The following is a 25,761-nucleotide window of genomic DNA, read 5'->3' on the forward strand; positions in this document are numbered from 1 at the left end:
CAGGAGCACTGTAAAACAAGCGCTCTCTCAATGAACCAGTCTGAATGAATTTGGCTTATTTACATATTGAATATGATTGTCCAAAATGTATTTGATAATTTATTTTATTTCTGGTGCTGTACAGCAGCGGAAATGGGGAGCAGGGCGGCCCGGTCCTGGCTAGAAGGCGTTTTAGCTAACCCTAACCCGGTCCTGGCTAGAAGGCGTTTTAGCTAACCCTAACCCGGTCCTGGCTAGAAGGCGTTTTAGCTAACCCTAACCCGGTCCTGGCTAGAAGGCGTTTTAGCTAACCCTAATCCGGTCCTGGCTAGAAGGCGTTTTAGCTAACCCTAACCCGGTCCTGGCTAGAAGGCGTTTTAGCTAACCCTAACCCGGTCCTGGCTAGAAGGCGTTTTAGCTAACCCTAACCCGGTCCTGGCTAGAAGGCGTTTTAGCTAACCCTAACCCGGTCCTGGCTAGAAGGCGTTTTAGCTAACCCTAACCCGGTCCTGGCTAGAAGGCGTTTTAGCTAACCCTAACCCGGTCCTGGCTAGAAGGCGTTTTAGCTAACCCTAATCCGGTCCTGGCTAGAAGGCGTTTTAGCTAACCCTAACCCGGTCCTGGCTAGAAGGCGTTTTAGCTAACCCTAACCCGGTCCTGGCTAGAAGGCGTTTTAGCTAACCCTAATCCGGTCCTGGCTAGAAGGCGTTTTAGCTAACCCTAACCCGGTCCTGGCTAGAAGGTGTTTTAGCTAACCCTAACCCGGTCCTGGCTAGAAGGCGTTTTAGCTAACCCTAACCCGGTCCTGGCTAGAAGGCATTTTAGCTAACCCTAATCCTTTTCCTAACTTTAACCTAATTCTCCTAACCTGCTATGAAAAGTCAAATCTGACGTTATTTTGACAAAAGTTGGATCCCTTCTAGCCATGACCGACCGGCCGGCCCTGGTGTTCGTAGACAGCCATGTTATGCTATCTATTAGGCCTAATGACAATTTGAAAATAGCTGTGTTTTGTTATTTATTATTTAAAAATGTTAATACAAATAGCCTTTAGGACAAGTCATTTGCAAATATTATATTTGAATAATATTAATATAATAATTTATAGCAGGATGAAGATGCAGCAGACTGTGTTTTGCTTTTCAGAAAAACCTGTCACGTTGGTATAAGAACATCATTCGACTTCAGTACAACTTTACAGGCTAATTTCTACTCCGTTAAAATGAATTACAAATCATCTAAAATGTGATTTTGAGCAGGGTGGGTTGACACCCTAATGCGTTAACACGACACCCTAACACGTTAACACGACACCCTAATGCGTTAACACGACACCCTAATGCGTTGACACGACACCCTAATGCGTTGACACGACACCCTAATGCGTTGACACGACACCCTAATGCGTTGACACGACACCCTAATGCGTTGACACGACACCCTAATGCGTTGACACGACACCCTAATGCGTTGACACGACACCCTAATGCGTTGACACGACACCCTAATGCGTTGACACGACACCCTAATGCGTTGACACGACACCCTAATGCGTTGACACGACACCCTAATGCGTTGACACGACACCCTAATGCGTTGACACGACACCCTAATGCGTTGACACGACACCCTAATGCGTTGACACGACACCCTAATGCGTTAACACGACACCCTAATGCGTTGACACGACACCCTAATGCGTTGACACGACACCCTAATGCGTTGACACGACACCCTAATGCGTTGACACGACACCCTAATGCGTTGACACGACACCCTAATGCGTTGACACGACACCCTAATGCGTTGACACGACACCCTAATGCGTTGACACGACACCCTAATGCGTTGACACGACACCCTAATGCGTTGACACGACACCCTAATGCGTTGACACGACACCCTAATGCGTTGACACGACACCCTAATGCGTTGACACGACACCCTAATGCGTTAACACGACACCCTAACGCGTTAACAAGACACCCTAACGCGTTAACACGACACCCTAACGCGTTAACACGACACCCTAACGCGTTAACACGACACCCTAACGCGTTAACACGACACCCTAACGCGTTGACACGACACCCTAATGCGTTGACACGACACCCTAATGCGTTGACACGACACCCTAATGCGTTGACACGACACCCTAATGCGTTAACACGACACCCTAATGCGTTAACACGACACCCTAATGCGTTAACACGACACCCTAATGCGTTAACACGACACCCTAATGCGTTAACACGACACCCTAATGCGTTAACACGACACCCTAATGCGTTAACACGACACCCTAATGCGTTAACACGACACCCTAACGCGTTAACACGACACCCTAACGCGTTAACACGACACCCTAACGCGTTAACACGACACCCTAACGCGTTAACACGACACCCTAACGCGTTAACACGACACCCTAACGCGTTAACACGACACCCTAACGCGTTGACACGACACCCTAATGCGTTGACACGACACCCTAATGCGTTGACACGACACCCTAATGCGTTGACACGACACCCTAATGCGTTGACACGACACCCTAATGCGTTGACACGACACCCTCATGCGTTAACACGACACCCTAACGCGTTAACACGACACCCTAACGCGTTAACACGACACCCTAACGCGTTAACACGACACCCTAATGCGTTAACACGACACCCTAACGCGTTAACACGACACCCTAACGCGTTAACACGACACCCTAACGCGTTAACACGACACCCTAACGCGTTAACACGACACCCTAACGCGTTAACACGACACCCTAACGCGTTAACACGACACCCTAATGCGTTAACACGACACCCTAATACGTTAACACGACACCCTAATGCGTTGACACGACACCCTAATGCGTTGACACGACACCCTCATGCGTTAACACGACACCCTCATGCGTTAACACGACACCCTAATGCGTTGACACGACACCCTAATGCGTTGACACGACACCCTAATGCGTTGACACGACACCCTAATGCGTTAACACGACACCCTAACGCGTTAACACGACACCCTAACGCGTTAACACGACACCCTAATGCGTTAACACGACACCCTAATGCGTTAACACGACACCCTAATGCGTTGACACGACACCCTAATGCGTTAACACGACACCCTAACGCGTTAACACGACACCCTAACGCGTTAACACGACACCCTAATGCGTTAACACGACACCCTAATGCGTTAACACGACACCCTAATGCGTTAACACGACACCCTAACGCGTTAACACGACACCCTAATGCGTTGACACGACACCCTAATGCGTTAACACGACACCCTAATGCGTTGACACGACACCCTAATGCGTTGACACGACACCCTAATGCGTTGACACGACACCCTAATGCGTTGACACGACACCCTAATGCGTTGACACGACACCCTAATGCGTTGACACGACACCCTAATGCGTTGACACGACACCCTAACGCGTTGACACGACACCCTAACGCGTTAACACGACACCCTAACGCGTTAACACGACACCCTAATGCGTTGACACGACACCCTAATGCGTTGACACGACACCCTAATGCGTTGACACGACACCCTAACACGTTAACACGACACCCTAATGCGTTAACACGACACCCTAACGCGTTAACACGACACCCTAACGCGTTAACACGACACCCTAATGCGTTAACACGACACCCTAATGCGCTAACACGACACCCTAATGCGTTAACACGACACCCTAATACATTAACACGACACCCTAATGCGTTAACACGACACCCTAATGCGTTAACATGTCCCGATACATTTCTTAAAAACACCCGGTAAATTTTAAAAATCCGGCTCCACATTTTCCTCCGAACTGGAAACCCTACACCACATCAGTCTACCTCTAGACGAGTACTCACCAGGGGTCTGGTTCTCCTCTTGAACAGATTCTGTAGTACTGCTCACGACAAACTGCTTGGAGTTAGCCTGTAGATAGCAAAAAAAAAACATCTTCAGTGACTTTCATGAACTTTTATGGGAGATTAACATCAAAATATGATTTGCATCTCAGCTTAGGATCGGGCCCCTGATGTGTATCTTTGTGTTCTGCGTGTTGGTGAGGAACTAACCTCGCTCAGTGGCTATAAGCCTGGTAAAATCAACCATTCAAAATTGGTCTTAGTGGGAGTGACCATGGAATTATTTGTGAATGACCTCACTGAGTAAAGTATTTGGCATCATTTAATTTTAGCGAATCACACGACAGTGAGGCGTGGCTCCAAATGGAGGCAGGACTTGGGTAGGAACTTGTGGTGTGCTAGCAAAAAAAACATTCCCTCTAACCTCAAAGGGAGAAGAATACAATAGGTCCTACCTTCCAACTAGCAAAGGACATAGCTAACTAACGAATGGCTTCACGAGAGGAACAAAGACTACCCCCCTAAAATCTGTGGTCGAGGGGCCTCCCGGGTGGCGCAGTGGTTAAGGGCGCTGTACTGCAGCGCCAGCTGTGCCATCAGAGTCCCTGGGGTTCGCGCCCAGGCTCTGTCGTAACCGGCCGCGACCGGGAGGTCCGTGGGGCGACGCACAATTGGCCTAGCGTCGTCCGGGTTAGGGAGGGCTTGGTCGGTAGGGGTGTCCTTGTCTCATCGCGCACCAGCGACTCCTGTGGCGGGCCGGGCGCAGTGCGCGCTAACCAAGGTGGCCAGGTGCACGGTGTTTCCTCCGGCGCATTGGTGCGGCTGGCTTCCGGGTTGGATGCGCGCTGTGTTAAGAAGCAGTGCGGCTTGGTTGGGTTGTGTATCGGAGGACGCATGACTTTCAACCTTCGTCTCTCCCGAGCCCCTACGGGAGTTGTAGCGATGAGACAAGATAGTAGCTACTACAACAATTGGAGACCAGGAAATTGGAGAGAAAAAGGAGTAAAACATTTTTTTTTAAATAAAAGTCTGGTCGATGTGTGTCGCGTTTGCGGGGAAAATGTTCCCAGTAAGAGTCTCAAGCTGAAACTTTGGGCCGATAGAACAGATGCACAAGACACGTGGGGGAAGGTGTTGTGGGAAATGATTGGTAGATTAAGACAATTATAGGTCCAATGTAACAGTATATACTTTTTTATCTCAATGTCAGAATTGATGGGTAACAAGTACCTTACTAAGACTGTTTTTTGACAATTTTAATTGAAAACAAAAATAGCTTCTTAGCAAATAGCAAATTTTGCTAGGACTGTCTGGGAGTAGGGAGAGGAAATCGGACAACTAGCTGTTATTAGTAGAGGTTTGGAACTCTGGCTTGGAACTCTGGCTTGGAACTCTGGCTTGGAACTCTGGCTTGGAACTCTGGCTTGGAACTCTGGCTTGGAACTCTGGCTTGGAACTCTGGCTTGGAACTCTGGCTTGGAACTCTGGCTTGGAACTCTCTTATTGGTCTACTAACTCATTTACCACCTAGTGATGTCATCAGGCAGGCCAAAAACTCCATCCCACCAAAAACGGGCAGAAATTTCAGGCTGTCTTTTCAAACAGCTCTTACACGAAAAAGGCCATTTATCACAATTTCACAGAATTATTCCAACCTCATTGTGAAAATATATATATAAAAACACAGGAATTATTCTGCACTGGGCCTTTAAACCAATGAGCAATACTCCGGGAGAAATCTCCTGCCACTCTGTATCCTAACGAAGGCCAATATTCACATCGTGATCCACCAGATCCTCCTCACATTTTGGGCGGAGGAATCAGCGAACAAGATAAGTGAGGAACAGGCCAGTACCTGAGTAGTGTTGAGGCTGGGGGTCGGGTCAGGTGAGGACTGGCTGCTGGGCTCCTCAGTGATGCTGGGCGGGAGAGGAGCAGGACGCAGGGCAGAACCAGGACCACTAACACGCCACGGATAAGAATTAGGACAGGTTTTAAAAACTAAACAAGTACACATTGCATGATTGAATCAATATACAGTATATCTTGATACTCCTGGACACACGTCAGTGATGTATGTGAATATTAACCGCACACTGCATCAATACAGGGGGAGGTGTGACCGAGGGAGGCAGGGGGGGTGTGACCGAGGGAGGCAGGGGGGGTGTGACCGAGGGAGGCAGGGGGGGTGTGACCGAGGGAGGCAGGGGGGGGTGTGACCGAGGCAGGGGGGGAAGTGTGACTGAGGCAGGGGGGGAAGTGTGACTGAGGGAGGCAGGGGGGGAAGTGTGACTGAGGGAGGCAGGGGGGGAAGTGTGACTGAGGGAGGCAGGGGGGAAGTGTGACTGAGGGAGGCAGGGGGGAAGTGTGACTGAGGGAGGCAGGGGGGAAGTGTGACTGAGGGAGGCAGGGGGGGAAGTGTGACTGAGGGAGGCAGGGGGGGAAGTGTGACTGAGGGAGGCAGGGGGGAAGTGTGACTGAGGCGGGGGGGGGGGGGTGTGACTGAGGGAGGCAGGGGGAGGTGTGACTGAGGCAGGGGGGGGTGTGACTGAGGCAGGGGGGGTGTGACTGAGGCAGGGGGGGTGTGACTGAGGGAGAGAGGGGGGGAGGTGTGACAGAGAGGGGGGTGTGACTGAGGGAGGCAGGGGGGGAGGTGTGCCTGAGGGAGGCAGGGGGGGAGGTGTGACTGAGGGAGGCAGGGGGGGAGGTGTGACTGAGGGAGGCAGGGGGGAGGTGTGACTGAGGGAGGCAGGGGGGAGGTGTGACTGAGGGAAGCAGGGGGGAGGTGTGACTGAGGGAGGCAGGTATGACTGAGGGAGGCAGGGGGGGTGTGACTGAGGGAGGCAGGGGGGGGTGTGACTGAGGGAGGCAGGGGGAGGTGTGACTGAGGGAGGCAGGGGGAGGTGTGACTGAGGGAGGCAGGGGGGAGGTGTGACTGAAGGAGGCAGGGGGGGTGTGACTGAGGGAGGCGGGGGGGGTGTGACTGAGGGAGGCAGGGGGAGGTGTGACTGAGGGAGGCAGGGGGGGAGGTGTGACTGAGGGAGGCAGGGGGGAGGTGTGACTGAGGGAGGCAGGGGGGGAGGTGTGACTGAGGGAGGCAGGGGGGAGGTGTGACTGAGGGAGGCAGGGGGGGAGGTGTGACTGAGGGAGGCAGGGGGGGAGGTGTGACTGAGGGAGGAAGGGGGGGAGGTGTGACTGAGGGAGGCAGGGGGGGAGGTGTGACTGAGGGAGGCAGGGGGCGAGGTGTGACTGAGGGAGGCAGGGGGGGAGGTGTGACTGAGGGAGGCAGGGGGGGAGGTGTGACTGAGGGAGGCAGGGGGGGAGGTGTGACTGAGGGAGGCAGGGGGGGAGGTGTGACTGAGGGAGGCAGGGGGGGAGGTGTGACTGAGGGAGGCAGGGGGGGAGGTGTGACTGAGGGAGGCAGGGGGGGTGTGACTGAGGGAGGCAGGGGGGGAGGTGACTGAGGGAGGCAGGGGGGGAGGTGTGACTGAGGGAGGCAGGGGGGGAGGTGTGACTGAGGGAGGCAGGGGGGGAGGTGACTGAGGGAGGCAGGGGGGGAGGTGACTGAGGGAGGCAGGGGGGAGGTGACTGAGGGAGGCAGGGGGGGAGGTGTGACTGAGGGAGGCAGGGGGGGAGGTGTGACTGAGGGAGGCAGGGGGGGAGGTGTGACTGAGGGAGGCAGGGGGGGAGGTGTGACTGAGGGAGGCAGGGGGGGAGGTGTGACTGAGGGAGGCAGGGGGGGAGGTGTGACTGAGGGAGGCAGGGGGGGAGGTGTGACTGAGGGAGGCAGGGGGGGAGGTGTGACTGAGGGAGGCAGGGGGGAGGTGTGACTGAGGGAGGCAGGGGGGAGGTGTGACTGAGGGAGGCAGGGGGGGAGGTGTTATTGGGGTGAGGTGTGACTGAGGTAAATGGTGCTTTCAAGACAACTGGGAACTCTTGGGGGAAAAAAAAGGTGAAATCATGACGTCAGTGATCATCAGGTTGGAAAGTCAGAGCTCTAGAAAGATGCCCGAGTTTCCAACTTTGAATTCCGAGCTGGAATACTGCCTGCCACCCCCCCCCAGAGTTCCTATTGTCTTGAACGCACTGACGTTGGAGATTCCCAGGTTCCCAGTTGTTTGAATGCGGCAGGGGGGGAGGTGTGACTGAGGGAGGCAGGGGGGGTGTGACTGAGGGAGGCAGGGGGGGAGGTGTGACTGAGGGAGGCAGGGGGGGAGGTGACTGAGGGAGGCAGGGGGGGAGGTGACTGAGGGAGGCAGGGGGGAGGTGTGACTGAGGGAGGCAGGGGGGGAGGTGTGACTGAGGGAGGCAGGGGGGGAGGTGTGACTGAGGGAGGCAGGGGGGGAGGTGTGACTGAGGGAGGCAGGGGGGGAGGTGTGACTGAGGGAGGCAGGGGGGGAGGTGTGACTGAGGGAGGCAGGGGGGGAGGTGTGACTGAGGGAGGCAGGGGGGGAGGTGTGACTGAGGGAGGCAGGGGGGAGGTGTGACTGAGGGAGGCAGGGGGGAGGTGTGACTGAGGGAGGCAGGGGGGGAGGTGTTATTGGGGTGAGGTGTGACTGAGGTAAATGGTGCTTTCAAGACAACTGGGAACTCTTGGGGGAAAAAAAAGGTGAAATCATGACGTCAGTGATCATCAGGTTGGAAAGTCAGAGCTCTAGAAAGATGCCCGAGTTTCCAACTTTGAATTCCGAGCTGGAATACTGCCTGCCACCCCCCCCCAGAGTTCCTATTGTCTTGAACGCACTGACGTTGGAGATTCCCAGGTTCCCAGTTGTTTGAATGCGGCATAAGGTGAGGCGGTGACTGAGGCAAGGCGTTACTGACCGGAGTCGGCTCTGGAAACGAGACAGGAAGCGTGTAGAGATGCTGAATCGGGGGTTGAGGAAGAGGCTCTCGGTCTCTATGGGTGGAGTCTGTAGACTGGACAGGTCAGTCTCAAACCTCTCTACAGGGGCAGAACAGATAGCAGTTATAGCTAGCTACAAACTGTACTTACAATACATCCTAACTGTTACCAAATTGTAAAAAATGGTTTACGAGACACTAGCCTAGACTCACAACCACATCCGTCTGTCCGACGGCCTGGTTAGGGTTAGACCCAGACCAGAGTATGTGAGCTGGAGCGGAGCCTGTCCAACTCGCCTGCAGCGCGGAGCAAGTTTCCCCAAAGACCTTCTCACCCGCGCCAGTATAGCTCACTTCATGAGTTCAGGGGACGCCCGGCCCAGCATGCATCTGTCGTCTAGTCGTCTGCTGCTATAGACCCTTGCTTTAGTTACTGTCAAAGGAGGTAGATTTGGTAGATCCAGGTAGTTTGGTGTTGGTTAAAACGGTGATTTTAACGAATGGAGCCAATTTGGAATGACGGTAGTTTAAAGTTTTTTACTTTCTGTGAGCGAGGAGAGGTTGGGGAAGGACGTGGAACAACTGGGGCAGTTGCTCGCCGCTCTGTGAGCGAGGAGAGGTTGGGGAAGGACGTGGAACAACTGGGGCAGTTGCTCGCCGCTCTGTGAGCGAGGAGAGGTTGGGGAAGGACGTGGAACAACTGGGGCAGTTGCGCGCCGCTCTGTGAGCGAGGAGAGGTTGGGGAAGGACGTGGAACAACTGGGGCAGTTGCTCGCCGCTCTGTGAGCGAGGAGAGGTTGGGGAAGGACGTGGAACAACTGGGGCAGTTGCTCGCCGCTCTGTGAGCGAGGAGAGGTTGGGGAAGGACGTGGAACAACTGGGGCAGTTGCTCGCCGCTCTGTGAGCGAGGAGAGGTTGGGGAAGGACGTGGAACAACTGGGGCAGTTGCTCGCCGCTCTGTGAGCGAGGAGAGGTTGGGGAAGGACGTGGAACAACTGGGGCAGTTGCTCGCCGCTCTGTGAGCGAGGAGAGGTTGGGGAAGGACGTGGAACAACTGGGGCAGTTGCTCGCCGCTCTGTGAGCGAGGAGAGGTTGGGGAAGGACGTGGAACAACTGGGGCAGTTGCTCGCCGCTCTGTGAGCGAGGAGAGGTTGGGGAAGGACGTGGAACAACTGGGGCAGTTGCGCGCCGCTCTGTGAGCGAGGAGAGGTTGGGGAAGGACGTGGAACAACTGGGGCAGTTGCGCGCCGCTCTGTGAGCGAGGAGAGGTTGGGGAAGGACGTGGAACAACTGGGGCAGTTGCTCGCCGCTCTGTGAGCGAGGAGAGAGATTTCCGACCGCTCGACTCACATACTCTGACCCAGACAAGAGGCTTGTGGCTCATTACATCACCATCATCATCATCATCATCATCCGTACCCTCGTTGCTCAGGTGATTGGCCATGGTGTCAAAGTGTTGTCTAAGGAGTGTCTGTGGATCTTCCTCCTCTTCCTCCACTCCAGAACTACCTGTAGAACTCACCTGGCTCAGGGAGTCAGTATCTGTAGAGGGAGAAGAAGAGTCAGTGTCTACAGGGAGACGAGAGGAGAGGAGTCAGTATCTACAGGGGGAGACGAGAGGAGTCAGTATCTACAGGGGGAGAGGAGAGGAGTCAGTATCTAAAGGGGGAGACAAGAGGAGAGAAGTCAGGGAGTCAGTATCTACAGGGGGAGACAAGAGGAGAGGAGTCAGGGAGTCAGTATCTACAGGGGGAGAGGAGAGGAGTCAGTATGTACAGGGGGAGACAAGAGGAGAGGAGTCAGGGAGTCAGTATGTACAGGGGGAGACAAGAGGAGAGGAGTCAGGGAGTCAGTATCTACAGGGGGAGACGAGAGGAGTCAGTATCTACAGTGGGAGACAAGAGGACAAGAGTCAGGGAGTCAGTATCTACAGTGGGAGACAAGAGGACAAGAGTCAGGGAGTCAGTATCTACAGTGGGAGACAAGAGGACAAGAGTCAGGGAGTCAGTATCTACAGTGGGAGACAAGAGGAGAGGAGTCAGGGAGTCAGTATCTACAGGGGGAGACAAGAGGAGAGGAGTCAGGGAGTCAGTATCTACAGGGGGAGACAAGAGGAGAGGAGTCAGGGAGTCAGTATCTACAGGGGGAGACGAGAGGAGTCAGTATCTACAGGGGGAGACGAGAGGAGAGGAGTCAGTATCTACAGGGGGAGACGAGAGGAGAGGAGTCAGTATCTACAGGGGGAGACGAGAGGAGAGGAGTCAGTATCTACAGGGGGAGACGAGAGGAGAGGAGTCAGTATCTACAGGGGGAGACGAGAGGAGAGGAGTCAGTATCTACAGGGGGAGACGAGAGGAGAGGAGTCAGTATCTACAGGGGGAGAGGAGAGGAGTCAGTATCTACAGGGGGAGAGGAGAGGAGTCAGTATCTACAGGGGGAGAGGAGAGGAGTCAGTATCTACAGGGGGAGAGGAGAGGAGTCAGTATCTAAAGGGGGAGACAAGAGGAGAGGAGTCAGGGAGTCAGTATCTACAGGGGGAGACAAGAGGAGAGGAGTCAGGGAGTCAGTATCTACAGGGGGAGAGGAGAGGAGTCATTATCTACAGGGGGAGACGAGAGGAGAGGAGTCAGTATCTACAGGGGGAGAGGAGAGGAGTCAGTATCTACAGGGGGAGAGGAGAGGAGTCAGTATCTAAAGGGGGAGACAAGAGGAGAGGAGTCAGGGAGTCAGTATCTACAGGGGGAGACAAGAGGAGAGGAGTCAGGGAGTCAGTATCTACAGGGGGAGACGAGAGGAGTCAGTATCTACAGGGGGAGACGAGAGGAGAGGAGTCAGTATCTACAGGGGGAGACGAGAGGAGAGGAGTCAGGATCTACAGGGGGAGACAAGAGGAGAGGAGTCAGGGAGTCAGTATCTACAGGGGAAGACAAGAGGAGTCAGGGAGTCAGTATCTACAGGGGGAGACAAGAGGAGAGGAGTCAGGGAGTCAGTATCTACAGGGGAAGACAAGAGGAGTCAGGGAGTCAGTATCTACAGGGGGAGACGAGAGGAGTCAGTATCTACAGGGGGAGACAAGAGGAGAGGAGTCAGTATCTACAGGGGGAGACGAGAGGAGTCAGTATCTACAGTGGGAGACAAGAGGAGAGGAGTCAGGATCTACAGGGGGAGACGAGAGGAGTCAGGGAGTCAGTATCTACAGGGGGAGACGAGAGGAGTCAGTATCTACAGGGGGAGACAAGAGGAGAGGAGTCAGGGAGTCAGTATCTACAGGGGGAGACAAGAGGAGAGGAGTCAGGGAGTCAGTATCTACAGGGGGAGACAAGAGGAGAGGAGTCAGGGAGTCAGTATCTACAGGGGGAGACGAGAGGAGTCAGTATCTACAGTGGGAGACAAGAGGACAAGAGTCAGGGAGTCAGTATCTACAGTGGGAGACAAGAGGACAAGAGTCAGGGAGTCAGTATCTACAGTGGGAGACAAGAGGAGAGGAGTCAGGGAGTCAGTATCTACAGGGGGAGACAAGAGGAGAGGAGTCAGGGAGTCCGTATCTACAGGGGGAGACAAGAGGAGAGGAGTCAGTATCTACAGGGGGAGACAAGAGGAGAGGAGTCAGGGAGTCAGTATCTACAGGGGGAGACAAGAGGAGAGGAGTCAGGGAGTCAGTATCTACAGGGGAGACAAGAGGAGAGGAGTCAGGGAGTCAGTATCTACAGGGGGAGACGAGAGGAGTCAGTATCTACAGTGGGAGACAAGAGGACAAGAGTCAGGGAGTCAGTATCTACAGTGGGAGACGAGAGGAGTCAGTATCTACAGTGGGAGACAAGAGGAGAGGAGTCAGGGAGTCAGTATCTACAGGGGGAGACAAGAGGAGAGGAGTCAGGGAGTCAGTATCTACAGGGGGAGACAAGAGGAGAGGAGTCAGGGAGTCAGTATCTACAGGGGGAGACGAGAGGAGTCAGTATCTACAGTGGGAGACAAGAGGACAAGAGTCAGGGAGTCAGTATCTACAGTGGGAGACAAGAGGACAAGAGTCAGGGAGTCAGTATCTACAGTGGGAGACAAGAGGACAAGAGTCAGGGAGTCAGTATCTACAGTGGGAGACAAGAGGAGAGGAGTCAGGGAGTCAGTATCTACAGGGGGAGACAAGAGGAGAGGAGTCAGGGAGTCAGTATCTACAGGGGGAGACAAGAGGAGAGGAGTCAGGGAGTCAGTATCTACAGGGGGAGACAAGAGGAGAGGAGTCAGGGAGTCAGTATCTACAGGGGAGACAAGAGGAGAGGAGTCAGGGAGTCAGTATCTACAGGCTAATAGGGGTGGAAATATCATCCATTCATATTGTCAGACCCGGTGGCTTGTCATTGTTGACAACAACACCCCTTTTCACCTCTTCCACACTCACTTTACGTAATTCAAAAGTACAATTCTGGTCTTTCATAATTTGGTCAGATATACTTGGATGTGTAGTGTCGGCGTTTGTTGCTGGCATGTCATGCCTAAGTGTATCTCGTCAATGAAGAAGTCATTAAAGTAGGTTGGCAATATCAGTGGGTTTTCTGATGAATGAGCCATCTGATTCAGTGAATGATGAAGCCGAGTTGGCTCCCCCCCTCTACTACACCTGTTGTATTCAGCATTTCACTGTAAGGTCTACTACACCTGTTGTATTCAGCATTTCACTGTAAGGTCTACTACACCTGTTGTATTCAGCATTTCACTGTGAGGTCTACTACACCTGTTGTATTCAGCATTTCACTGTGAGGTCTACTACACCTGTTGTATTCAGCATTTCACTGTAAGGTCTACTACACCTGTTGTATTCAACATTTCACTGTAAGGTCTACCTACACCTGTTGTATTCAGCATTTCACTGTAAGGTCTACTACACCTGTTATATTCAGCATTTCACTGTAAGGTCTACCTACACCTGTTGTATTCAGCATTTCACTGTAAGGTCTACTACACCTGTTGTATTCAGCAGTTCACTGTGAGGTCTACTACACCTGTTGTATTCAGCATTTCACTGTGAGGTCTACCTACACCTGTTGTATTCAGCATTTCACTGTGAGGTCTACTACACCTGTTGTATTCAGCAGTTCACTGTGAGGTCTACTACACCTGTTGTATTCAGCATTTCACTGTGAGGTCTACCTACACCTGTTGTATTCAGCATTTCACTGTGAGGTCTACCTACACCTGTTGTATTCAGCATTTCACTGTGAGGTCTACTACACCTGTTGTATTCAGCATTTCACTGTAAGGTCTACCTACACCTGTTGTATTCAGCATTTCACTGTGAGGTCTACTACACCTGTTGTATTCAGCATTTCACTGTGAGGTCTACTACACCTGTTGTATTCAGCATTTCACTGTGAGTTCTACTACACCTGTTGTATTCAGCATTTCACTGTGAGGTCTACTACACCTGTTGTATTCAGCATTTCACTGTGAGGTCTACTACACCTGTTGTATTCAGCATTTCACTGTAAGGTCTACTACACCTGTTGTATTCAGCATTTCACTGTAAGGTCTACTACACCTGTTGTATTCAGCATTTCACTGTGAGGTCTACTACAGCTGTTGTATTCAGCATTTCACTGTGAGGTCTACTACACCTGTTGTATTCAGCATTTCACTGTAAGGTCTACTACACCTGTTGTATTCAGCATTTCACTGTAAGGTCTACCTACACCTGTTGTATTCAGCATTTCACTGTAAGGTCTACTACACCTGTTGTATTCAGCAGTTCACTGTGAGGTCTACTACACCTGTTGTATTCAGCATTTCACTGTGAGGTCTACTACACCTGTTGTATTCAGCATTTCACTGTGAGGTCTACCTACACCTGTTGTATTCAGCATTTCACTGTAAGGTCTACCTACACCTGTTGTATTCAGCAGTTCACTGTGAGGTCTACTACACCTGTTGTATTCAGCATTTCACTGTAAGGTCTAGTACACCTGTTGTATTCAGCATTTCACTGTGAGGTCTACTACACCTGTTGTATTCAGCATTTCACTCTAAGGTCTACTACACCTGTTGTATTCAGCATTTCACTGTAAGGTCTACTACACCTGTTGTATTCAGCATTTCACTGTAAGGTCTACTACACCTGTTGTATTCAGCATTTCACTGTGAGGTCTACTACACCTGTTGTATTCAGCATTTCACTGTGAGGTCTACTACACCTGTTGTATTCAGCATTTCACTGTAAGGTCTACTACACCTGTTGTATTCAGCATTTCACTGTAAGGTCTACTACACCTGTTGTATTCAGCATTTCACTGTAAGGTCTACTACACCTGTTGTATTTAGCATTTCACTGTGAGGTCTACTACACCTGTTGTATTCAGCATTTCACTGTGAGGTCTACTTACACCTGTTGTATTCAGCATTTCACTCTAAGGTCTACTACACCTGTTGTATTTAGCATTTCACTGTGAGGTCTACTACACCTGTTGTATTCAGCATTTCACTGTGAGGTCTACTTACACCTGTTGTATTCAGCGCACGTGCCAAATAAACTTTGATTTGAATAGTGTAGTGGTAGTAGTATATTAGTGTAGTGGTAGTGGTATATTAGTGTAGTGGTAGTAGTATATTAGTGTAGTGGTAGTAGTATATTAGTGTAGTGGTAGTAGTATATTAGTGTAGTGGTATTGGTATATTAGTGTAGTGGTAGTGGTATATTAGTGTAGTGGTAGTGGTATATTAGTGTAGTGGTAGTAGTATATTAGTGTAGTGGTATTGGTATATTAGTGTAGTGGTAGTGGTATATTAGTGTAGTGGTATATTAGTGTAGTGGTATATTAGTGTAGTGGTATATTAGTGTAGTGGTAGTAGTATATTAGTGTAGTGGTAGTAGTATATTAGTGTAGTGGTATTGGTATATTAGTGTAGTGGTAGTGGTATATTAGTGTAGTGGTAGTGGTATATTAGTGTAGTGGTAGTAGTATATTAGTGTAGTGGTAGTAGTATATTAGTGTAGTGGTATTGGTATATTAGTGTAGTGGTAGTGGTATATTAGTGTAGTGGTATATTAGTGTAGTGGTATATTAGTGTAGTGGTATATTAGTGTAGTGGTATATTAGTGTAGTGGTAGTAGTATATTAGTGTAGTGGTAGTAGTATATTAGTGTAGTGGTATTGGTATATTAGTGTAGTGGTAGTGGTATATTAGTGTAGTGGTAGTGGTATATTAGTGTAGTGGTAGTGGTATATTAGTGTAGTGGTATATTAGTGTAGTGGTATATTAGTGTAGTGGTATATTAGTGTAGTGGTATATTAGTGTAGTGGTATATTAGTGTAGTGGTAGTGGTATATTAGTGTAGTGGTATATTAGTGTAGTGGTATTGGTATATTAGTGTAGTGGTAGTGGTATATTAGTGTAGTGGTATATTAGTGTAGTGGTAGTGGTATATTAGTGTAGTGGTAGTGGTATATTAGTGTAGTGGTAGTGGTATATTAGTGTAGTGGTAGTGGTATATTAGTGTAGTGGTATATTAGTGTAGTGGTATATTAGTGTAGTGGTAGTGGTATATTAGTGTAGTGGTAGTAGTATATTAGTGTAGTGGTAGTGGTATATTAGTGTAGTGGTAGTGGTATATTAGTGTAGTGGTAGTGGTATATTAGTGTAGTGGTATATTAGTGTAGTGGTATATTAGTGTAGTGGTAGTGGTATATTAGTGTAGTGGTAGTAGTATATTAGTGTAGTGGTAGTGGTATATTAGTGTAGTGGTATATTAGTGTAGTGGTAGTGGTATATTAGTGTAGTGGTAGTGGTATATTAGTGTAGTGGTAGTAGTATATTAGTGTAGTGGTAGTAGTATATTAGTGTAGTGGTAGTATTGTAGTAGTATATTAGTATATGTAGTGGTGTTAGTAGAGTAGTAGTATTATAGTAGAGCAGTGGTAGTAATTGTACTATAGTAGTCGTGTGTACTAGTCCTACCATCCTGGGGTTGGTCCTGGCTCTCTGCAGAACCAACACAACAGGCGCTGTCTGGACTCAGCTCGTCCTCTCCTCCCCAGCCCTGCTGCCGCTGGCCAAACTCACTGCGCGCACACACACACACACACACACACACAGGGGCAAAAAAAGTATTTAGTTAGCCACCAATTGTGCAAGTTCTCCCACTTAAAAAGATGAGAGAGGCCTGTAATTTTCATCATAGGTACACTTCAACTATGACAGACAAAATGAGAAAGAAACATCCAGAAAATCACATTGTAGGATTTTTAATGAATTTATTTGCAAATTATGGTGGAAAATAAGTATTTGGTCAATAACAAAAGTTTCTCAATACTTTGTTATACACCCTTTGTTGGCAATGACAAGAGGTCAAACGTTTTCTGTAAGTCTTCACAAGGTTTTCACACACTGTTGCTGGTATTTTGGCCCATTCCTCCATGCAGATCTCCTCTAGAGCAGTGATGTTTTGGGGCTGTTGCTGGGCAACACAGACTTTCAACTCCCTCCAAAGATTTTCTATGGGGTTGAGATCTGGAGACTGGCTAGGCCACTCCAGGACCTTGAAATGCTTCTTACGAAGCCACTCCTTCGTTGCCCGGGTGGTGTGTTTGGGATCATTGTCATGCTGAAAGACCCAGCCACGTTTCATCTTCAATGCCCTTGCTGATGGAAGGAGGTTTTCACTCAAAAATCTCACGATACATGGCCCTATTCATTCTTTCCTTTACACGGATCAGTCGTCCTGGTCCCTTTGCAGAAAAACAGCCCCAAAGCATGATGTTTCCACCCCCATGCTTCACAGTAGGTACGGTGTTCTTGTTCTTTGGATGCAACTCAGCACTCTTTGTCCTCCAAACACGACGAGTTGAGTTTTTACCAAAAAGTTATATTTTGGTTTGATCTGACCATATGACATTCTCCCAATCTTCTTCTGGATCATCCAAATACTCTCTAGCAAACTTCAGACGGGCCTGGACATGTACTGGCTTAAGCAGGGAGACATGTCTGGCACTGCAGGATTTGAGTCCCTGGCGGCGTAGTGTGTTACTGATGGTAGGCTTTGTTACTTTGGTCCCAGCTCTCTGCAGGTCATTTTGACCCCACGGGGTGAGATCTTGCGTGGAGCCCCAGATCGAGAGAGATTATCAGTGGTCTTGTATGTCTTCCATTTCCTAATAATTGCTCCAACAGTTGATTTCTTCAAACCAAGCTGCTTACCTATTGCAGATTCAGTCTTCCCAGCCTGGTGCAGGTCTACAATTTTGTTTCTGGTGTCCTTTGACAGCTCTTTGGTCTTGGCCATAGTGGAGTTTAGAGTGTGACTGTGAAGTTGTGGACAGGTGTCTTTTATACTGATAACAAGTTCAAACAGGTGCCATTAATACAGGTAATGAGTGGAGGACAGAGGAGCCTCTTAAAGAAGAAGTTACAGGTCTGTGAGAGCCAGAAATCTTGCTTATTTGTAGGTGACCAAATACTTATTTTCCACCATAATTTGCAAATAAATTCATAAAAAATCCTACAATGTGATTTTCTGGATTTTTTTTCTCTAATTTTGTCTGTCACGGTTGAAGTGTACCTATGATAAAAAGATCAGAGGCCTGTAATTTGTAAGTGGGAGAACTTGCACAATTGGTGGCTGACTAAATACTTTTTTGCCCCACTGTATGTATGTATGTACGTATATATACACACACACACAAAGCAGCCCTACATAAACAACTATAACCTCATACACAAAGCGTCCCCACATCCAACTCATTTTGAGAGAAACAGTAACTAGATGTCCAACCAGACAGATCCACTCTGACTCACCCCTCTCCTCCTCCAGTGGACAGCGTGGTGCTGTTAGCCGGGTAAAGAACGTAGCTACTGAGGCCTGGACCAAACATGTCGTCACTGTCCGGTAGGGCCAGGAACCCGGGCCTCTGAAGAGACCCAGAACCCTAAATAATTACAAATATGTCAATGTGTTGTTTGTCTGGACTGAGTGATAACAATATGGAACCTACAACATACCACGTCTGAGATAAAAAAAAAAAATACAAAAAATGTTTATTTTTTTAGTTTTGAGTGAAGTATCTTTAAAACAGACCTGATCTTCGTTGTCGTCATCCTCCACCACATCTTCCTCCTCCTCCACCACATCTTCCTCCTCCTCCACCACTGCCACATCTTCCTCCTCCTCCTCTCCAAGCAGGCTGTCCAGGCTCTGAGGGTGGAAGTATGAATCTTCCTCCTCATCCTCCTCCTCCTCCTCCTCTCCTGGTCCCTCTGCTCTGCGGGGGGTGGGTGAGAGAGGGCGCTGCAGGCTGTGTGTCTCCAGGACAGAGCGGATGGCCAGGGGGTTGAGATGCTCTGCCCAGCGCCCGCGCGGCTGGAGGTGTGCTGCCTGGAGCTCGGCAGGGAGAACAGTGGTGCCTGCTGCAGGACCCTGACATAATAACGAGACCATCTCAAATCACAAGAAGGCTCTGTTAAAGTGCACAATGCCAACATAGCCCGAGAGGCAACATCCGACCATCAGAGTGAGGGAACTGCCACAAGACTGAGTCACAACACTTAACATACAGCCAGTGCTTTCAGAAGGTATTCATACCCCTCTACTTAACATACAGCCAGTGCATTCAGAAGGTATTCATACCCCTCTACTTAACATACAGCCAGTGCTTTCAGAAGGTATTCATACCCCTCTACTTAACATACAGCCAGTGCTTTCAGAAGGTATTCATACCCCTCTACTTAACATACAGCAGAAAGCTAAGTTACATAGGTATTCATACCTCTGAGTCAATACGTTTGAATCCCCTTTGGCAGCGATTACAGCTGCAAGTCTTTCTGGGTAAGTCTATAAAGCCTCGTTCACACTGCAGACAAAATTTGTTTTGTTTTTGAATTATTGACTGTCCAAACAGCAAGTTACATGTGACCAAATCGGATGTGTGCGTTCAGACAGCAGTCATTTACTGACAAGACAAGTTGTCATAGTAACAACGGGTGACAACAATGCCTGCCACGGACACGTCTCAGTTCTGAATGTTCTAAATCAAAGCGTAAGAACACTTTTTAAAGCCTCAAAAGGGATAAGACGATCCAACGGTCGTAACGAGTCCTTTTCGGCTAGCCACAGCGGTCACTTCGCAAGCTAGCTCTTGAGCTTTCTGACACACACACACTCATTTCTTTGTAAACCATTAACGAGCTAGTTAGCTAACATACCACGTGTTCCTGTCAAAGTGTCAATGGAGTGAGTAGCTAGCAAACAACAAGTTGTGCTGAATAACAGTCAAAGAAAAAAAAAAACTTAAAATAAAATCAGATTTGACCGATCAGACAAGTCACAGATTTATATCTGACACCGGCAAAGGTGGTTTTAAATGTGGCTTGAATTATCAGATCCCATGTGCTTTTTGGCTGTTCAGACTGCAGGAAAAAGGATTGATGTGCAAATCGATAGGATTGGAGACAGTTCAAAACTGCCAAGGTGAACGCGGCTAAAGAGCATTGAACACCTTCATTGTACATTTGCCCATGATTTTTTTTTTCTCTCTAAATTCTTCAAGCTCTGACAAATTGGTTGTTGATCATTGCTAGACAACCATTTTAAAGTTTTGCCATAGATTTTCATGCAGCTTTATACTGAACAAAAATGGGAATGCAACAATTTCAAAAGACTTTTCTTAATTAAAAGTTCATTCAAATAAATTAATTAGGACCTTGTCCTAATCTATGGATTTCGCATGACTGGGCAGGGGTGCATCCATAGGTGGGCCTGGGAGGGCACAGGCCCACCGAATTAGCAGCCAGGCCCAACCAATCAGAATGAGTCCCCCCCCCCCCCCCCCCACATAGGAGCTGTATTAAAACACAGTTATACTTCAGCAACCCCCTGCTTTTTGTGCGTATGGAACATTTCTGGGATTTTTATTTTAGCAGATGAAACCAACACTTTACATGTTGCATTTATAATTTTGTTGCGTTTATATTTTTGTTCGCCAAGTCAAAACTGTAACTCGGCCACTCAGTAACATTCACTGCCGTCTTGGTAAGCAACTCCAGTGTAGATTTGGCCTTGTGTTTTAGGTTATTGTCTTGCTGAAAGGTGAATTCATCTCCCAGTGTCTGGTGGAAAAGCAGACTGAACCAGGTTTTCCCTCTAGGATGTTGCCTGTGCTTAGCTCCATTCGGTTTATTTTTTATCCTGAAAAACTCCCCAGTCCTTAACGATTACAAGCATAACCCATAACATGATGCAGCCACCACTATGCATGTAAACATGGAGAGTGGTACTCGGTAATGTATTGGATTTGCAGTTTTACTTTGTACAGGCTTCCTTTTCTCTCTGTCAATTAGGTTCGTATTGTGGAGTAACTACAATGCTGTTGATCGATCATCAGTTTTCTCCTATCACAGCCATTAAACTCTGTTTTATAGTCAACATTGGCCTCACGGTGAAATCCCTGAGCAGTTTCCTTCCTCTCCGGCAACTGAGTTAGGAGGGACGCCTGTATCTTTGTAGTGACTGGGTGTATTGATACACCATCCAAGGTGTAATTAATAACTTCACCTTGCTCAAAGGGATATTCAATGTGCTTTTTAAAAATGTATTCTTACCCATCTACCAACAGGTGCCCTTCTTTCAAGGTATTGGAAAACCTCCCTGGTCTTTGTGGTTGAATCTGTGTTTGAAATTCACTGTTCGACTGAGGGACCTTACAGATAATTGTATGCGTGGGGTACGGAGATGAGGTAGTCATTCACAAATCATGTCATTAAACACTATTATTACACACAGAGAACCTGCAATTTATCATGTGACTTGTTAAGCAAGTCTTTACTCCTGAACGTATTTAGGCTTTACAAAACAAAAAGGTGTTGAATACTTATCGACTCAAGATATTTCAGCTTTTCATTTTTCCCCATTTTTTTAAAAACATTTAAAAAAAAAATGGAAATCCACTTTGACATTATGGGATGTGAAGGCCAGGGACATGTTTGTTGATGTTGAAAGTTAATAAAACATTCAGACTGTAACAACAAAATGGAGGCACCAACTGGTGAAGGCTGGAGGTGTGCTGCCTGGAGCTCGGCAGGGAGAGCCAGTGGTGCCTGCTGCAGGACCCTGACATAACAGCGAAGGCACCAACTGGACTGGTGGAGGCACCAACTGGACTGGTGGAGGCACCAACTGGACTGAACTGGTGGAGGCACCAACTAGACTGAACTGGTGGAGGCACCAACTAGACTGAACTGGTGGAGGCACCAACTAGACTGAACTGGTGGAGGCACCAACTAGACTGAACTGGTGGAGGCACCAACTGGACTGGTGGAGGCACCAACTGGTGGAGGCACCAACTGGTGGAGGCACCAACTGGTGGAGGCACCAACTGGTGGAGGCACCAACTGAACTGGTGGAGGCACCAACTGGTGGAGGCACCAACTGGTGGAGGCACCAACTGGTGGAGGCACCAACTGGACTGGTGGAGGCACCAACTGGACTGGTGGAGGCACCAACTGGTGAAGGCACCAACTGAACTGGTGGAGGCACCAACTAGACTGGTGGAGGCACCAACTGGACTGGTGGAGGCACCAACTGGTGAAGGCACCAACTGGACTGGTGGAGGCACCAACTGGACTGGTGGAGGCACCAACTGGACTGGTGGAGGCACCAACTGGACTGAACTGGTGAAGGCACCAACTAGACTGGTGGAGGCACCAACTGGACTGGTGGAGGCACCAACTGTACTGAACTGGTGAAGGCACCAACTAGACTGGTGGAGGCACCAACTGGACTGGTGGAGGCACCAACTGGACTGAACTGGTGAAGGCACCAACTAGACTGGTGAAGGCACCAACTGAACTGGTGGAGGCACCAACTGGACTGAACTGGTGGAGGCACCAACTAGACTGGTGGAGGCACCAACTGGTGCTTAGTTCTAACAGTTTACATTCCGTGTCTTAATTCATTTTTTTTATTTACCCTTTATTTAACTAGGCAAGTCAGTTTAGAACAAATTATTATTTTACAATGACGGCCTACCGGGGTATAGTGGGTTAACTTGTTCAAGGGCAGAACAACAGATTTTTACCTTGTCAGCTCGGGGGATTTGATCTTGCAACCTTTCGGTTACTAGTCCAAGGCTCTAACCACTAGGCTACCCTGCCACCCCCAGGCTAGTATTAATCTTATCCAGGCTACTATTAATCTTATCCAGGCTAGTATTAATCTTATCCAGGCTACAATTAATTTTATCCAGGCTAGTATTAAGACAATTCCCAGAGACATTGGTCCATCAGGGCTATTCAATTCCGGACATGGAGAGCCGAAAACATTAAGTTATTAGTTTTGTTTCTACCGGTAGTTAATTGAATTAGTCCCCGATTAGAAGGAGAGGGGATGAAAACCAGCAGTGTGCCGGCCCTCCAGGACAGGATTTGGGCAACCCTGATATAGTCTATATGGTTTCGGGAAGACTCACCAGTTTCCTGGCCCACATGGGCAGTTTGCCGTTGGTCTGTGGAACCATGGGGTCTAGAGCAAGGCAGTCTGGAGGAGACACATTGATGTTAAAACATTGATTGAAGCCCAAAGTCTGTTGCAAATTCCAACAACTTCCCTTTCTCTGAGCTTGTGGCATGGCGAATCGTTGTTAAATCGCAAATTGACTTTTTAAAAATGTATTCAATTCCACACTCTTATGTCCCTAAGTTAATATGAGCGGACTCACCATGAGTGATGTCACATCTAGCAGGAGTCCTGGGATCATCTTCCTCCTCTTCCTCTCCTGCCTGGGGGAGGTGGCCCAATGGCACAGTAATGAAGGTCTCTCTCCTGGACAAAGAGAAAGAGACACCTCACACAGAGTTACCTCACACAGAGTTACCTCACACAGAGTTACCTCACACAGAGTTACCTCACACAGGTTACCTCACACAGGTTACCTCACACAGGTTACCTCAGTGTTCTCTCTGTTATTATCTATGCATCGTAATTTTAATAACTTTACCTACATGTACATATTACCTCAATGTGTGCTCCCACACATCGACTCTGTACCGTAACACCCTGTATATAGCCTCCACGTTGACTCTGTACCGGTACCCCCTGTATATAACCTCCACATTGACTCTGTACCGTAATACCCTGTATATAGCCTCCACATTGACTCTGTACCGTAACACCCTGTATATAGCCTCCACATCGACTCTGTACCGTAACACCCTGTATATAGCCTCCACGTTGACTCTGTACCGGTACCCCCTGTATATAGCCTCCACGTTGACTCTGTACCGTAACACCCTGTATATAGTCTCCACATTGACTCTGTACCGGTACCCCCTGTATATAGCCTCCACATTGACTCTGTACCGGTACCCCCTGTATATAGCCTCCACATTGACTCTGTACCGTAACACCCTGTATATAGCCTCCACGTTGACTCTGTACCGGTACCCCCTGTATATAACCTCCACATTGACTCTGTACCGTAATACCCTGTATATAGCCTCCACATTGACTCTGTACCGTAACACCCTGTATATAGCCTCCACATCGACTCTGTACCGTAACACCCTGTATATAGCCTCCACGTTGACTCTGTACCGGTACCCCCTGTATATAGCCTCCACGTTGACTCTGTACCGTAACACCCTGTATATAGTCTCCACATTGACTCTGTACCGGTACCCCCTGTATATAGCCTCCACATTGACTCTGTACCGGTACCCCCTGTATATAGCCTCCACATTGACTCTGTACCGGTACCCCCTGTATATAGCCTCCACATTGACTCTGTACCGGTACCCCCTGTATATAGCCTCCACATCGACTCGGTACCGGTACCCCCTGAACTGTCTGGGAAAATACTCCTGGTCCCTAGTAAACGGTTAGTGTGACAAAACATTTAAAAAAGATTAATAACAAGAACAATATTGAGTTGCGCATTGTCGTCCCTAATGCCCGTTATCGCGCCATTCGTCCACCTCCATCACCTCATATTTCAACATGATAACACACAGCACCATGTCGCAAGGATCTGTACACAATTCCTGCACGCTGAAAATGTCCCAGTTCTTCCATGTTCTGCATAGTTACCTGTCACCCATTGAGCATGTTTGGGATGCTCTGGATCGATGTGTACGACTGGTTCTGAACCAACCCCCACCTTTCTTTTTTTTAAAAGGTATCTGTGACCAACAGACGCAAATCTGTATTCCCAGACGAATATATAAAACAACGCAAGACGCAACCATTTGAAAGACGCTACTGAGTTATAGTTCATATAAGGAAATCAGTTCATTAGGCCATAATCTATGGATTTCACAAAATGCATCTGATGGTGACAGATACCTTAACAAAACAAAAAAAGGTAGGGGCGCGGATCAGAAAACCAGTCGGTATCTGGCGCGGATCAGAAAACCAGTCGGTATCTGGCGCGGATCAGAAAACCAGTCGGTATCTGGCGCGGATCAGAAAACCAGTCGGTATCTGGCGCGGATCAGAAAACCAGTCGGTATCTGGCGCGGATCAGAAAACCAGTCAGTTTCTGGTGTGGATCAGAAAACCAGTCAGTTTCTGGTGTGGATCAGAAAACCAGTCGGTATCTGGTGTGGATCAGAAAACCAGTCAGTATCTGGTGTCACCACCATTTGCCTCATGCAGCGTGACACATCTCCTTCACATAGAGTTGATCAGGTTGTTGATTGTGGCCTGTGGAATGTCCCACTCCTCTTCCAACGGCTGTGCAAAGTTGCTGGATATTGGCGGGAACTGGAAACCTTTCTGAGATCTTTTATTTCAGCTCATGAAACCAACACATTACATGTTGCGTTTACACAGTTGAAGTCGGAAGTTTACATACCCCTTAGCCAAATACATTTAAACTCCGTTTTTCACAATTCCTGACATCTAACCCTAGTAAAAAGTCCCTGTTTTAGGCCAGATCACCACTTCATTTTAAGAAAGTGAAATGTCAGAATAATAGTAGAGAGAATGATTTATTTCAGCTTTTATTTATTTCATCACATTCCCAGTGGGTCAGAAGTTTACATACACTCAATTAGTATTTGGTAG

The 25,761-nt window shown here is 48.7% G+C and overlaps 1 protein-coding gene across 2 annotated transcripts in view; it reads right to left on the reverse strand.

Moving 5' to 3' along the window:
* Positions 1–25,761, reverse strand: part of wdr62 (WD repeat domain 62) — a 64,443-nt gene that overhangs the window by 5,934 nt on the left and 32,748 nt on the right. For both annotated transcript variants that reach the window (XM_036961263.1, XM_036961262.1), the window contains exons 20-28: positions 23,417–23,520; positions 23,168–23,235; positions 18,784–19,122; positions 18,504–18,634; positions 16,668–16,771; positions 10,143–10,265; positions 8,703–8,823; positions 5,734–5,839; positions 3,879–3,945 (exon numbers count right to left, since the gene is read on the reverse strand). In XM_036961263.1, the coding sequence (XP_036817158.1) occupies positions 3,879–3,945; positions 5,734–5,839; positions 8,703–8,823; positions 10,143–10,265; positions 16,668–16,771; positions 18,504–18,634; positions 18,784–19,122; positions 23,168–23,235; positions 23,417–23,520 (1,163 nt within the window). The remainder of the gene's footprint in view (positions 1–3,878; positions 3,946–5,733; positions 5,840–8,702; positions 8,824–10,142; positions 10,266–16,667; positions 16,772–18,503; positions 18,635–18,783; positions 19,123–23,167; positions 23,236–23,416; positions 23,521–25,761) is intronic.

The sequence above is a fragment of the Oncorhynchus mykiss genome, chromosome 24 (assembly GCF_013265735.2).
Source record: "Oncorhynchus mykiss isolate Arlee chromosome 24, USDA_OmykA_1.1, whole genome shotgun sequence".
Lineage (NCBI taxonomy): Eukaryota > Metazoa > Chordata > Actinopteri > Salmoniformes > Salmonidae > Oncorhynchus > Oncorhynchus mykiss.